Source organism: Macaca fascicularis, chromosome 6, assembly GCF_037993035.2.
Source record: "Macaca fascicularis isolate 582-1 chromosome 6, T2T-MFA8v1.1".
Lineage (NCBI taxonomy): Eukaryota > Metazoa > Chordata > Mammalia > Primates > Cercopithecidae > Macaca > Macaca fascicularis.
In genome coordinates this window covers 107,263,803-107,280,869 of record NC_088380.1, presented here as the reverse complement: position 1 = coordinate 107,280,869, position 17,067 = coordinate 107,263,803, and the positions used below count along the sequence as shown (strand labels likewise).

General features: G+C 33.3%; 1 protein-coding gene across 3 annotated transcripts in view; it reads left to right on the top strand.

Moving 5' to 3' along the window:
* Positions 1-17,067, top strand: part of ST8SIA4 (ST8 alpha-N-acetyl-neuraminide alpha-2,8-sialyltransferase 4) — a 101,484-nt gene that overhangs the window by 45,352 nt on the left and 39,065 nt on the right. For all 3 annotated transcript variants that reach the window (XR_006698812.3, XM_045394044.3, XM_005557440.5), the window contains one exon: positions 4,689-4,982. Coding sequence is in view for 2 of the 3 variants with exons in the window: in XM_045394044.3 (XP_045249979.2) it covers positions 4,689-4,982 (294 nt within the window). In the remaining variant the exon portion in view is untranslated. The remainder of the gene's footprint in view (positions 1-4,688; positions 4,983-17,067) is intronic.

Sequence of the window (17,067 nt, the reverse complement as noted above, 5' to 3'; positions counted from 1 at the left end):
TTAGATATTCAGCCAGGTGGGGTGACTCATGCCTGTAATCCCAGCTACTTGGGAGGCAGAGGCGGGTGGATCACCTGAGGTCAGGAGTTTAAGACCAGCATGATCAACATAGTGAAACCCCATCTCTACTAAAAATACAAAAATAAAAAATAAAAAAACATAGCTGGGCGTGGTGGCGGGCACCCGTAATCCCAGCTACTTGGGTGGCTGAAGCAGGAGAATTACTTGAACCCGGGAGGCGGAGGTTGCCCTGAGCCAATATTGCGCCACTGCACTCCAACCGGGGTGACAGTGGGAGAAGCCATCTCAAAATAAATACAGAAATAAAGAAATAAATATTTTAAAAATGTAAGTATTCTTCTTAGAGCAATAATAAAAGATTTTTATTACCATCTATGTGAATTATGTTATTATGAAATTTTAGCTGGGAGGCCTTATTCTCCTGAATACTTGAGTCATATTCCTCTTTTTAAGTACAATTGACCATGTCTATGGGTTTTAAAGTTTCCATGCTGCCTATGGAGTCAAATTTGTTTCATCTAATATTTAAAATGTTTGCAGTCTGGCCCCATCAGTCATTCAAGTCTCAATTCCCAGGGGATCAAAAGTAAATTTCAGCCAAAATGGCTTACTAAATGTGTTGTAAATAAAGTCTGGACTTCCTTATGCTGTTGCTCAGAAAGATCTTATTTGACATGCCTTTAATTTACCTGCGTGCATTTCCAAAGATTTATGATCATAATACATTGTAAAAGGAAAGAGTATGTGAAAGGAATTAGCATAATCTAATATGTTTTATCCATCCAGGGCATGGGAATTTTGAGAAGAATTTCAAATATTTTGTTTCATTTAATTTTCCGGTTACAGTTTTCTATAAATCAGTTAGCCTGATTTATAGAAAAATTTGAATCTCTGAAATATTTTTATTTGTCACTTATACTTGAATAAAGTAAAAAGTAAAAAGAAAAAAGATCTATAAGCTTAGAGAAGTTAAGTAACTTGTTTGATGTGAACTCCATTGCCCACATTTTAGGTCTCCATTGCCCACGTGGTTACTGATGATCAGATAGCTAAGAATAGAAATGAAGCTAAGTATCTTTTATTTCTCAAAGTTTAAGCCAAATTTGGATAAATATGAGGTATATATTTAACATTTTTATTTAAATTAAACAATATATTTTTCCTTGGCATAGTTCTCCTTTCTGTCCCCTCCAAAATCTAAGCTATTCTGTAATATCTGTGCAGTTATAGCAAATTTGACCGAAGTTTCCATTTTTGTTTCCACAGAAATGTGAGAATGACACAGTCTAACATATTTCTTGGTGTTCAGATCTTTGTTTAGTAGAAGGAATTTGATTATATTTTCATTCTGTGAATTTCTCTAGAAATTATGACACTGTTCTTCCCACCCTTGCCAGTAATGTTAACGAATCTGGGTTTGTGAAAAATTTCCTCTTCTGTTTAGTCATTTCATTATTTTCATGATGTGTATTGTTTGTATTTCTATCAAGTTAAGAATTTCATCAATTGGCATTGTTAAAAGCATAAAATGTGGTATGTGTGTATATGTGTGTATTCTGTGTGCCTATTCAGCATACTGAAATGCAAATGTTCAAGGTGATATTTCAACTTTATTTCTTATATTTTGTTTACTACATTATGGCATACCACAGGAAAGTCAACTTTTAATCCTATGGTTAATAGTTCAAAAGTCTTATCAATTAGTTATTTAATACTTTCTAGTAACATTTTGAAATCTTGTCTATCAAGAGATCTGAGGTATAGATATTATGCTTATGTTTTAGATGTTTAAAACCTTTTGTTTAATAACTGCTCAAAATTTGGGAAAGGTCCTGGCTGAATGGCCTTGAATAATATACGCGAGTCCTAGGAATCTGAGCTATAAAGCTAGGGCTAAATGATAAAACATTCTTTCTTCTACAGGAAGGTTTGTGTGAAGGATGAATTTATAGACATTTATCATATTTCTGAATGAAATCGTATGTACAATAGTGTCAGTTAAAACTCCTGTCCTGGAATGATTACAAACTAGATGGTGCTTTTCCTTTATAACCTATATGCCCTTGGACATGTTTCTCAACCACTTTAGCCTTAGTTTCTCATCTAAAAGTGAAGTTAATACTACTTTTTACCTCAAAGCAAAATGAATGGTTTGAAGTCTATGTGGAGCCCACAACCTTTATGACAGGAAAGTCAGAGAGACTGACAGGTCACATGTGCCAGCTTTCCCTAGGAATTTTGATAAAGTAATCAGAAAGTTTAAATATATGACAAGAAAAAGTATAGAGTAATTGAGTGATTTTTTTCCTGAAGGGATAATTTAGCAGAATATATCATTTTTATTCTATTTAATTGGGTTGGTTTTTACTAGTTTTACTATTATAGTGAAAATAAAGTATAAATATTGATTTTTCTACAATCGGAATCCTCTGAAAAGAAATTACTGAGGGTTTGTTGTAGTGGAAAAAATATCCAAAGCCATTTCCCCAACAGGAACATGTTAATTGTAATGTTACAAGTATTCTCACTATTTTACCTAAAGAAGTGTCAGTAATAATGATGTCCAGAATATAATTTCTCCACAATTTCCAAATTCGTGTTATAACTAGCTTCATTAAGATTTTAGATTACTTTTAATATTTGTGTAGAGCACATTTTAGGACTTTAAAATGATCAAGTCCTTGATCTTCCTTGAGTTCCACAAGAAGGTGTTCACTTTGACAAGTATTCACATCAGCAAATCTTTTTCTGGTCAGTCCTGTTTGTAATATTCTTACCATAATGAGAATGAATAATATCAATCACAATTAGTGGTATGAATCATGAATAGAAACGAATATGTACTCTGTCATATAATATAGTGGATGTAATTAAAGATACCTAAATTGAAAAGATAATAATCTTTAACCTATACTTTCTAAATAATATTATTGTGTTAATATTTTTCCCTCAGTAGCTAACTCTAAATAACATAGAATTTGAGATGAAATATATTTGTTGTTATAGCTACATATTGTCAGAGATCTAGGAAGTAATAAGATATGTTAATTAAGAGAGATAAGGAACGATATATAAGACAGTATTTTTAATATCAGAACACATACTTGACTTTTTAATTAAAATGTTTAATAATTCGATTAATGTGACAAAGTACACAAGGAAAAGAAATGTAAGGAACTTTCATAATGTGACCAAACATTCAAAAATGCAGGAAAAGAAAATCACGTCCCTTGAAAGGCTGATAAAAATATTAAAAATAGTTTCATATTTTCATGAAAGGTTTGATTGAATTGATTCCAACAACTTTTTCCCAATACAGTAAACTCTTGTTTATCAAAATCTAGTTTTTCTTTTGTCAACTAAAACCTACCTTTTTTTTTTTTTTTTTTTTTTTTGAGACGGAGTCTTGCTCTGTCACCCAGGCTGGAGTGCAGTAGCCGGATCTCAGCTCACTGCAAGCTCCGCCTCCCGGGTTTACGCCATTCTCCTGCCTCAGCCTCCCGAGTAGCTGGGACTACAGGCGCCCGCCACCTCGCCCGGCTATTTTTTTGTATTTTTTAGTAGATGTTAGCCGGGATCGTCTCTGGATCTCCTGACCTCGTGATCCGCCCATCTCGGCCTCCCAAAGTGCTGGGATTACAGGCTTGAGCCACCGCGCCCGGCCAAACCTACCTTTTTAAAAGCAAGTTAAAATAATTTTTTTTAATGAAGTTATTTTTAAAATCAAGTATAAAAAGGTCTATGTGACCGATCAAAGAAGCAACAGAAATTGGTTAAAGGCCATATTCAAGGTGCTTTTCAAAGCTTTCTTCTAATATAAGAATGGAATCAGGTTATATGAATAACATCAGGCCCAAGCTCTTTTCAAAACCTTATGGCTCTAGTGGAGAAAACAATACAACATATTCTGTTCTTTCCCTACATATGCATTCCCCAGGGATGCATACGTCCAAAAAGAGAAAACAGATATTTTGAGGAGGTCCTAAAATAACAGGAAGGCTGATATTTGATCTTATAGTAAGAGTTTTTCTGTATTACTTAAAACCCCAGAAAGTCACATTAAATATGATATCTCCACTCTTCTTATTTTTCTTCTCCATTTAGACCTATAGAAAACAATTGTAAATATGTTTGTGTAAGACACTATAAGGAATTGTACTTTTCCCTTAACCTCAGAGTATAAGTAAAGCCAACTTTATCTCCTTAGACTTACAAAGTTGTTGAAATGACTTAAGTTTTACAAGTGGTGCAGATTAGAATGTCAAGTCCAATGCGTTTTATTTACTTGCAGAGCAGCATGTGGTTTAAATTGCCTACTGAATGGCCAAAGAACCCTTGTGAATTTACCATCATAAATTCTCTGATTACAAATTCAAATTGTGTGGTTTTATGAAGATAATAGTAAAGGGTATTCTTAGACAACAGGTTGAATTCACACAAGTGGCATTTTGAGCCCTGTACTGGGAGTGCACTTTTTTATTGCAAGCAGCATTCCTGCACGTGCAGAGAGTTATTGAAAATGCAATCTTACCAAGTAGATGATCTGTTGGTTTTCTTTTCACATGGTTAAAAAAATGCTCATTTCCCATTCTTCTTTTCATGAACATCATTTTACCAGTGAATATTTCTTTTTTTTTCATTTGTCTCATTAATTTTTTCCTCTTCAGGTGTAATCTAGCTCCTGTGGTGGAGTTTGCTGCAGATGTGGGAACTAAATCAGATTTTATTACCATGAATCCATCAGTTGTACAAAGAGCATTTGGAGGCTTTCGGAATGAGAGTGACAGAGAAAAATTTGTGCATAGACTTTCCATGCTGAATGACAGTGTCCTTTGGATTCCTGCTTTCATGGTCAAAGGAGGAGAGAAGCACGTGGAGTGGGTTAATGCATTAATACTTAAGAATAAACTGAAAGTGCGAACTGCCTATCCATCATTGAGACTTATTCATGCTGTCAGAGGGTAAGTGACTGGAAAGGATCAGTTTGTCCTTGGCACAGTGGAACACATATAACTAAACATTTTCCCTAGACAAGAATAAGCTTCAGTAAAATCTCCAAATGGATATATGCTTCCATTATTTCATAATGGTTACTCTATTTACAAACTTGAAGTTTGTTTACATATGATATGATTTTAATTCATCTTCTTTTTTGAAAAAGCAAATTGTTGAACCTGTCACTTATTTATGTCTGCTCATGAACAAACTACTATTTTTTTTTTATTTTTAGCGCTAAAAAGTAATAAGAATTCATAGTAAAATTAATGGGTTTTGTGTAAGGAAACTACAACAGAAGTACTGAATGGCTATTGGGCAATATTATGTAAGCATAAATGTTAGATATATTTAAGGAGCAATTAAGTCCCATCTGTAGCCAAGAGGCCTACTGGTGAGAAAGGAGGCTGGCTGAGATAAAATGCCTTAATGCTTCCCCCCAAAGTCACAGATGCTGTTTTAATGAATTAAGCCAACATTTCCCTTTTATTAACACAAGTTCAGAAAAAAGCATTAAAATATAAACGCTTGCTTAAAAGTGGCAAATGACCAAAAGGCCAAATTCACTCATGCACACATATAAGTATGTAAAGAAGATGAACCACAGATGAGAAATTATGTTTTTTTACTGGAAGTGTACTGAGTGTCAGATACTGTAGCTTCAAAAATGAAGAGCTGACCACTAACTTTAAAAAATGCATAGGCTTTACAGTACAAACAGAGGCATATACAATTCACTAGTGGCCTAATAGGGGAATATATTGTCAGAGGTGTATAATTTGTCACTCAGGTTCACAAAGACACTTGGAAAGTAGATCAAACGTTTGAACTGGACTTTAAAAACAGAATAGCCTGTAATCCCAGCACTTTGGGAGGCCAAGACGGGTGGATCACGAGGTCAGGAGATCGAGACCATCCTGGCTAACACAGTGAAACCCTGTCTCTACTAAAAAATACAAAAAAACTAGCCAGGTGAGGTGGCGGGCACCTGTAGTCCCAGCTACTCGGGAGGCTGAGGCAGGAGAATGGCGTAAACCCGGGAGGCGGAGCTTGCAGTGAGCTGAGATCCGGCCACTGCACTCCAGCCTGGGCAACACAGTGAGACTCCGTCCCAAAAAAAAAAAAAAAAAAGAAAAAAGAAAAAAACAGAATAGCAATTGCCAGAGGGATAAAAGAAACGGAATAAGAAAACCAAACAGAAGGAAATGCCGTTACATTATTAGAGGGTACCAGGTCAAGGAATGATGAAGTGCACAGTAAACATATGGAATAATGGAGCCTGTTGTGGAACACTGGAATACAAAGTTGGAAAAGTAACTTGGGATGTGGTTGAGAAGGGAATTGAGTTTATGCTGTAGGAAGCACAGTTAGATGTCTGACTTTAATAAGAAATCTTGTAACTGCAGACATTTATTTGGCAAAGACAAGAAAAATGCTAGAGGCATAAAAACCAATTAGGCTTTTGATCAGTTTACTCATAAGATAATAAGGATGTAAGACAGAAGCAGTGGACTTGGGAAGGAAGGGCAAGTTCAGGGGGCCAATTAAATACAATGGATACAAGTCCTGAAAAAAACAGGTTTCCAAGCCCAGACTTAAAAATAGTTTCTTATACTGTAACAGGAACTGGGCTAAGGTGTTTTTGTTTTGTTCCTGAGATAATTTCCTGCAAGGATTTACCATTTCCTGTTTAAATCTCTAGAGAGTTTCTTGTATTGTATTATTCTGCACACAATTACATTGCTTTGAGACAGAGTCTCACTCTGTCGTCCAGGCTGGAGTGCAGTGGCGCGATCTCAGCTCATTGCCAGCTCCGCCTTCCGGGTTCACGTCATTCTCCTGTCTCAGCCTACGGAGTAGCTGGAACTACGCCCAGCTAATTTTTTGTATTTTTAGTAGAGACGGGGTTTCGCCATGTTAGCCAGGATGGTCTTGATCTCCTGACCTCGTGATCCGCCCACCTCGGCCTCCCAAAATGCTGGGATTACAGGCGTGAGCCACCGCGCCCTGCCTAAATTGCATTCTTATAATTACAGCATGGTTATTCAACACACATTCTCTTGGTGTTTGACAGGAAGTTTCAACAAAGTAAGATAAAAATATGTGCATTTGGATAAGTAACTGTTTTTTTTTGTTTGTTTGTTTGTTTTTTAAGTTACAAATATCCCTGGTAATTACAATTTGACTCTTAAAAAAAAGTACATTTTAAGAAAGTGTAACATTACAGTGCATTGTGTTAAGAACATGTCTGTTTTTGTCTGTTTGGGTATCATGTTATTCTGAAAAACACCTTAAAAAGATAACTTTTCCATCTTAAACACACACACACACACACACACACTCACTCCAGTGATAGCAGATTAAGTTTTAGTAAGAAATACTCTGAAGTAAGCAGACTATGGAAAACTAATGAGAAAACTTAAGATTATTCTGAATTAGTACCTTTGTTTCCTAGATTTTGGTTTATATTTCTCAATCCGATACCAAAACTGAAGCATGAAATAAGAGGAGTGACTGCAATAGTGCATTTTCAATAAGTTAGAATCCAGATAGTGTTATATATGATTAACAGTGAATACACATGGGTTTTTACATATATTTTAAAGGTAAAAATTGCAGATTCTTTCAGTAATTTAATAAGACTCCTATGTTTTGTCCTATTCACTTTTATAACCATTATAAATATAAACTACTTCACTAATTCCTAAGCATTTTATTCCAAAGAGCAACAAGGCTAAATTTCTTACCACTGGTGAAAGGAATGGTATGCTTTTTTTGGTTACTGTGAATTAGATATATTTTCTAAACTGATTTTGAATTCTGTAGAAATAACTTCTCTCTCCACCTTCCTTATCACAAATCTACATATACCCTCTTAAAGGGTCAAGGTATTGAGTTCTAAGCTGTGGCCATGGATAATAAAAGGAGCTCTAGAGAGTCTTGGGACTTTTCCAATAGAATGGAAATTTGTACACATGGTGTACGTGTGAAAGGCAACTTCATTTATGGATTTTATTGAAACTAGTACATTAATGTATGCAAGATAGTGTTTTGACATAATGTATGTAGTTTCTACTGGAACTGTAAATGAAAATAAGGAAGTATGAGCACTGATGAAACAAAAATGATTTATGTGATATGAAAGCAAAGGCAAACTCCCCAAAGAACTATTCTTTAAGTAATTGTTTTACATCTCCTTTGACTTACCTCTCTGAAACCCTGTGGTTAATACAGTTCAGCAAAATAAGGAGTTTCATATCCTCTGTTGATTACTGGACTTGGTTGACCCTCATGAGCAATTAAAGCACCCAAGACGCAGAATTTAGGGTGTGTATAGTCATAATGTTAAAATGTGAAGGCTCTTCCAAGTACTGCAATTACAAATAAAAAGTTTAAGTGATTTGTAAAACAAGATTCCTGAACACAGTGAGGATCATTTAGATAGTTTTCATACGGTCAGACATCATTACTTAACCATTTTGCCCTCTAAAAACTGTGATTCCTTACTAATTTTAAAATCCTATTTAATTTTAGATTTTTCTATAAGCTCTAAAAATGAAGCCGTCAGTCACAAAATTCAGATACTCTTAAGTATTGTTTTAATGTGTTGCAATTCTTCTGAAACCATATTCAGTAAAACAGAAGGAAAAGTTATATACATAGATTCATAATTTAAAAAGAATCTTGCAAAATAGTAAAAGAGTAATCTAATGGGGACAAATCAGATATATACATTACAAGTTTAAGAGAATGTATGAAAACATAAAATCGGTGTGGGATTGCCACTTTTTTATTGGTATTTCTTCAGAAGCCCCACGTGGTCTGCATTTTTCAAATTAGCATTTTGTATTTTTTTTTTTTTTAATAAAGAAAGGAATAATTTTGGGCCCAGTGCAGTGGCTCATGCCTGTGATCCCAATACTTTGGGAGGCCAAGGTGGGTGGATTACCTGAGGTCAGAAGTTCGAGACGAGCCTGGCCAACATGGCAAAACACTGCCTCTATTAAAAATACAAAAATTAGCCAGATATGGTGGCACACACCTGTAGTCCCCGCTACATGGCAGGCTGAGGCAGGAGAATCGCTTGAACCCAGGGAGGCAGAGGTTGCAGTGAGCCGAGCTCATGCTACTGCACTCCAGCCTGGGTGACACAGTGATTCTCTGTCTCAAAAAAAAAAAAAAAAAAAAAAAATTGGAGCAAATAAGATAGTAAGCATGAAGAGGGGATTCGGGGTCTTCAAAGTCATTTAAAAATTTGACTACAAAATGTAAAATAAAAGCTTCTTATTTATATCCAGCTAAGAAAATTATTAATATGCAACTGAATATCTTAATAACCTGTTTAAATTAATGACAGTTTTATATAATATTTTAAAATATTATCTAAGACATAGCTCAAAATACATTTTTATAAAATGCTTAGAGACAGGTAAAAATTCCTATTTTACAGTTGCTTTAATTTGACTAGTAATAACCAAATGTAGTTTTTACATTGGTGGGATGATTATACTTAATTTTCTTACATTTAGTATGGGAAAAAAACAAACATTACAGAAAGTGTATCCTCAGTTTCACTATCGAACTATGACAGATAATTTCATAAGAATCTTTCCAAAAACCATATAGATAGAGAAGCATATTTTAAAATTATGTTTTAAATGCACAAGCCTAAATATGTATTTATTGTAGTAGCTCTACAACTCGAATCATATGTACTCTTTCGCACTTTATTTTTTAAATTAACATGACATTTTCTTAACAACACATAAATACAGCTTTTTTTTAAATAGCAAAGTATATTCCATCATATACTTTTCTATAATGTATTTAACCAATCTTGTTTGATGGACATTTGTATTCTCATTTGTTCTTGTTATATATAATTTTATTTTGTTATTAAAAATAAATTATAGGAAAAACGAGAGGTAGGGAAAGAAAAGTAAATATACAATTCTGATTAGCTAATTTTATAAGCTAATAGTATATTTTAAAATATAAAATTAATATATGCTCACAATAGGCCAGGCATGGTGGCTCATGCCTGTAATCCCAGAACTTTGGGAGGCCAAGGCAGGTGGATCACTTGAGGTCAGAAGTTTGAGACCAGCCTGGCCAACATGGAGAAGCCCCATCTCTAATAAAAAATACAAAAATTAGCCAGGCATGGTGGCGCATGCCAGTAATCCCAGCTACTAGGGAAGCTGGGGCAAAAGAATTGCTTAAGGTCAGGAGAATCGCTTAAGGCCAGGAGGCAGAAGTTGCAATGAGTTGAGATATGCCACTGCACTCCACCCTGGGCAACAGTGTGAGATTCCATCTCAAAAAATAAAAAAAAAAGTATGCTTACAATAATAATTCTGAACAAATAATTATATATAAACTAGTCTTATATTACCTTTTCAATTACAATATCCTGAAGGAACAACATTCAGAGAATGTATGAAAACACAAAATTGGTGTGGGATTGCCACTTTTTTATTGATATTTCTTCAGAAGCCCCATATAGTCTGCATTTTTCAAATTAACATTTTGTATTTTTTTTTAAATAAAGAGTGGAGCATTTTGGGCCCAAAATTGCTCTTATTGATCTATTCTTTTTGTCTGTGTGTGTATATATATATACACACACACACACACACCTTATATATATACATCATACATGTATATACATCTATACAATATGCATTCATTTAGAATGTGTTTTTTTTCCCCAGAAAAAAAGGGAATTTTAATAAACACAGAGGTATGGATGGGTTTAAACCTAGTGAATACTGTATAATATGTTCCCTTCTGAAAATGTTATTTGTATTCAGATATTTTAATTTTAAACATTAATTGGTTTAAGCTTTTGATCTGTTGATATTCGAGTCTGGGAAAAAAAATGTTAAAATATTTACATTTGAATCCTTTGGCCCCTGCTAATTATTATGAACTATTATTAAAAGATTTAAACCAAAAATGAGATTTTTAATTCAATTACCTTAAAAATTTTGATGGCCCCTTAGTTTTTTTTAAATTTTTACTTTTTTTTAATTCTACTATAACAAAAGTAATATAGATATATTCTTTTGCCACCACATTATAAGTACTAATTTGTTTTAATATGATGGGGGTTATCCTCTTATTAAATTAATAAGCTTCTACTTTGTATTAATCAAGATAAACACTTGGATTGAGTACTCACAGAAGATACTGATAAATGTATATAATATTCTGTGATGTCACCATCATAGTAAATAATTCCAAAGTTATTTACCATTTTTAAGCTTACATCTTTCTCAAAAAAATTTTTAAAGATAATTCATTTCATATAGATTTTTAAAATTTTGATTCAATGAGTAGTATAGTTCAGTGCAAAAGTAGTTGTGGGTTTTGCTATTGAAAATAATGGCAAAAACCATGATTACTTTTGCACCAGCCTAACGCTTTTGGTTTTCGTTATTTATCTTTTAGTGGAGAATACATAACATACCTGTATACTTAAAAAAAAATAGAGTCTTTTTTAGTGATTGCAAAGCACATGAGTATGTGTAAGATGAATGGGCTACATAAACTGCCTTAGATTTGCCTGGAATTAAAAATTGTTGTTTTTATTTGAAATACTTGGTAAACATCTCATGCCCTACAACAGTGTTTTTTTGTTTGTTTTTTGTTTATCTTTGTTTTTTTGGTTTCTTTTTTGAGACAGAGTCTAGCTCTGATGCCCAGGCTGGAGTGCAGTGGTACAATATCGGCTCACTGCAACCTCTGCCTCTTGGCTGGGTTCACGCAATTCTTCTGCCTCAGCCTCCCTAGTTGCTGCTACTACAGGCATGCGACATCACGCCCGACTAATTTTTTTTTTTTTTTTTTTTTTTTTTTTTTTTTAGTAGGGATGGGGTTTCACCATGTTGGCCAGGCTGCTCTCGAACTCCTAACCTCAGGTGATCCATCCACCTTGGCCTCCCAAAGTGCGGGGGTTACAGGCATGAGCCACTGCGCCCAGCCAGCAGTGTTTCTTAAATTCAAGCTCACATATGTATTTTGGAGATTCTGTGAAAATGTTCTTGATTTTAAAGAGGATTTGAACAATTCTAACTAAGAACACTGACTTAGAGAATTTTAAAGAATTTTGCAGAAATTTGATTTCCAAGGAAGACGAAAACAAACCTTTCCTATTCTGACTTTAGACAAGACTGTTTAATTCCTTTAGTGTCAGATTTATAACCATTAAAATATAGGTATTGATGTCTATAATCGTATAGATTCCTTTGGGCTCTAAGAATCACTGGTTCTGAACTTTGATTGTCCTTACACATGGGAATATTCAAACTGTCACAAAAAAACCTCTTGTCCTTAATTAAACATTCTCAGGAATGTCTTCTCCGTAACTTCCTAAGGAGGTTCATTAAATTTTTGATAATCATGATAATAAAGAGAGCTTTCTAAAATATTTCTTCTTTAAAGTCATTTTCTCTTGATATTTATTCTTTACATGTTTCAACACCACAATTAAGTTAACCCACCATCATCTAAATGTTTACTTGACAGCAAAAGAAATATATTTAAGAAATATATATATTTGAAATATATAAGAAATATATATACACACATAGGCACACATAGATACACATTCATATATATATAAGCATGTATATATACCTAGGTAAATATTATATAAAAAGAACAGACAGACATGTTTATTGCTGAATTTGCCCTTTGTTTGATTTCTGCAATTATTAATTTTTTTTTAAATTCATAACTTTTTTGATAAATGTCAATTGTGGAAAACCTATTTCTGAACTAGTATTTATATATATGAAAAATAAAATTAGTATACATACATATTTACTATTATATCTATATACACACACTGTACAGACTTTACATATATAGTCTATATGTATTCTCAATATACTTTGTAAACACACACAAAACATATATCAATATATTATATATAATTCTATATATTTTCTTGCTATTTCTCTGTCTCTATATATGCTATACAGAGTATATATACTCTGTGTGTAGATATGTTTATATTCTTTGTATATATACACACGGCATAAATAGATAGATATACTGTATATAATTTACACATACTAACAAAGTATAAAATATACAAATATATGTTTTATATAATTATATAATATGTAATAGTATACTCATAGTATATATGTTTATTATTCTATGCAAGTTACTTTGTTAGACATTTTGTATGTCAAACATAGTGCCAATAATATATTGATTTTCTTGTAATAATGGTACATTACTAAATTTTATTCAACTGTAGTCACTTAGGATTTTCAGAAATCAGTTTTTCCATGCTTAATATATAGTAAAAATCCTCCCTTTTATATTTCTGTTGTTGGTGTTTGACATGCCATCTTGAATTTATTTCTAGTAATTTCTTCTTTTGTTTTTAAGTAGGTATTGTTTTACATTATTACTTTAAGTGACTAAATAACTCTTTATTTCCTCATTCAGAATATAAGATAATAGTTTAATTGATTTACGTACTTTATATGCAGTATCTTTTTTGCTTCATTAATTTTATTAAATAAAATTACGGTGAACAACAGGATATCACTTAATGTACCCTCCTAGGGTTCCCAGGGTTTTGCTAGAACATTGATATTTTATTTTGGCATACCTTCCTAAACTACCTGTGCTCACACTTTATGGCATGATGATCAATACCATAATTCTTAGCTAAATGTAAGAGGGAAAAAATATGTCTTACACATATCAAGTGACATATCTCTCTAACTTCTCATCTGGGTAGTTTTCACTCTGTTGAAAAATATTTAATGGTTATTAAAAGAATGAAAGCACACATTAGTTGCTTTGGTAGAATATTTTTATGGTTTCTAACCAATAAACAGATTATATTTTCACACATCATCCATCAACTTTTTTTCAGCATTAAGACTAACAAAAATATCGTTTCTCAAATGTTAGTTGCTGCACTCATCTTTCAGATGCAAAAATTCATTTTAAATGAATGTAAGGGTTAAAGTCTATATAAAATGAAGATGATCTTCTGCAGGATAACTTCATGTGAATGTCATGGGTTTGTAGAAGAATGTGAATCAGACCAGGCTCCCAATAGTCTTTAGCAAAACTATAGGCTAAAATACATCATCAATAGACCTCAGGAAATTGAGTTTATTAGTCATTCTAATGGATTGTTTTGGAGTATTCAATCAACTCAAGTCACATAAGGAAAAGCAATTTTAAAAAACAACTTTGAAAAGAGAATATTCACTCCAAGTGCTTTCTGAAAATGGCTTACTTGTTTTAAAATTAGTCTTAGGCTAAAAATATTTCCATATGGTTTCTATTTTGACCTATGAGCAACACAGCTGTAATATTTCTTTATAAAACATGTGTCCTAGTTTAATGTTTTTGAGTAGCTAGATGCTGCATATTAGGTATTTTAAACCAAAGGAGATTTCCATGAAAGGATATTTCTTTCCTTACTGGTGGACTCTGATATGCACACTTCCGGAACTTCAGTGTTTCCTGATATTTTAATCTGGTTACCCTTCAGTCACAATGTTATTTCCTAGTAGATCCTATTATTCATATTGCATTGTGTAATGTGGAAGTAAAAATAGTTTATGTCTGAGAAGATATTCCCAAGTCTGTGGCTCAAATTGGAACCTATGGAAAACAGCTTTCATTCTGCCCCTGACCAATATGCTTCCCAGTTCTGGTTATCTCTCATTGAGACTAAAAGGCTTTGCAAAATATCTAGAATTTCTTTGGAAGAGTAGTTAAGGTTTCATAGCACCTCTGTGACATTGGCATATTTTGGCTTTCCTTCTTTTTGTGTATTTTTCTCTCTTCTTCATATAGATCATTTTTTATTCCTTCAAGTCTCAATTTAAAGGTGAGTTTCAATTGGGCATCATTTCTCACTCTTGTTCCTTTTGGTGAGATTGACCTGGGTTTCTGCTCTCTGTATTCTCTTCTCTTTTGGAACATTCTTCAAAATGTATGAGTATTGTTTATTTTCAACTTTGTAGGTTTATTTTAAAGTTTTTCATAGCAAATATTGACTTATTCATCTCTGTAACTAAAAGAAACATGAATTCCCAGTATATGTTACGGTGGAGGTTGGGGCACATGTGCAAAGGGGTGGAGAATAAAAATGGGCAAAGTTGTGCTGAAGTTAGACGTTGCAGTTTGGTTCAGTTAGTTCTCTAGAGCAATTCAAATAAGCAGGGAACCAAACAGAATTGAAGAAGAGGTTTTTTTCATCAATCTGGGTAGCACTAGAAATTATTTTCACCAGGCAGTATTATGATGAAGAAGAGGGAAACTTTCAAGAAGGAAGGCTTGAATTCTAAATAGTGAGGACATAATCTGGATAGTTTGTTTTCCTGAAATTTATTATTAATCAAACTATGTATCAACTTATGCCCTGAATCTACTAAATTATGAAATTAATGCTTACTAAATTTTACCTGCCTGTGGTGTTTGTTAGGGTAAAAATAGAAGAGCAAGTTCTGATAAGAAAAGTAGATGAATCATAATAATGAGGCATGACGTATGGAAGCATCCAGGCTGACCATCTATAAATTCATCCTGGCCACCTGAGAAAAGTACCCTAGATCTATAATTTAGTAACAGTTTTCTCTTGGGTGTTATCTTTCAAAATCTGCATAAATAAATCAGTCCATTAATTTTTAATATTAATTTATCATGGTGCTCTATAGAGGAAAAATGGTTACTCAAACATTTTAGCTGGGGAAATAAATTAATTGTCATTATTTTATAAATTCTAGGACTGAAATTTCATAATCAGAACAAAGCGCTATACTGCTATATTCACAAACTGCAGGGAAAGCTCAATAATTTGTTCCATTACCTTTTACTTTCAAGGCTCAATCTTTTAATGAGTGATAGAAGGTGCACAAATAACCTCAGAAATTCCCTTGTTTCTTTGACTTTTCAGAAGAAAAGAACATTGATCAATATGCAAAATATATACTGAGTTAATTTGCATTAAGCTATTCTAATTTAAGTCAAGATGACTGGTCAATTATTGCATTCAGAGATTTCTTATATATAGTAAAATAATTAATATATTTTAACTATTAAATATTAAATACTTGGGAATTTAAAGTTAAATGCAAATATAAATTTTTAGACAGTGAACACAACTAACTACCTCCTGAGTTTGTGGATAAAAGTTATCTAATCAAGTTTCCCATAAATCTTTGAAAACGTTACAGGTTCTTATATTCTTGAAATGATACAAGTGTACTTTAGCTTGAGTGTAATAGCTTAGATTAGGTCTTTTGTTTCTATGTGATTGATCATGGTCAGTTAACTAACTCTAGTGTCTCATGTGGTTGATCATATAATCACAGCCTCAGGCCACAACTTCCAAATTATGGCTATTGCCATTGGTCAAGCCAGCTCAACATACAAGAAATAAGTTAGAGAATAAGGCAAAAGACTTGGGGCTTGACCACTAGAATTGCCATGTAGGAAACAAGATACTGGTACATTCTGCCAACTTTTTCAGAGACTAGTTTGCCACACCAGGTTCCTATTGGTAAGAGATCAAAGAAAGAGTCATTTCTGCTTCTTTTTCTCTTTGCTCTAAAATCTTATGCCCCAACCTGGATGAGTACATACATTGTAGCAGAATAAGTTTAAAGACTTTAGTTATAAAAATATTTTTAAAGTGGCTTTAACAATCGTTTTCAGTGACTTGATTACATAAAGCCAAGTATTGGAGCCACCTTCACCAGAGGAAAGCTGGAAGTTTTGTTTCTTAGTTTCCAGTTTGAGCCTAACACCTATGACTGACTTCTCAGAAATAAGCCATTTACTTTTTCACATTCCATGGATAAAATAAATCAAAAAGAATATTCAGACCTACAAGAGAAGAATCACAAAATACAAAATACAGCCCTAGTGAAGACCAGTATCCAGTGCAGGGAGTAAAATCAAAATGCAGTGGCCTGATTCTGATACCTCTGGCAGCCTCCTCACATCAATGTGCATCCCAAATAGCCAGGGTTATTCTGTGTTCCCCACTACTCTGTTGAATGA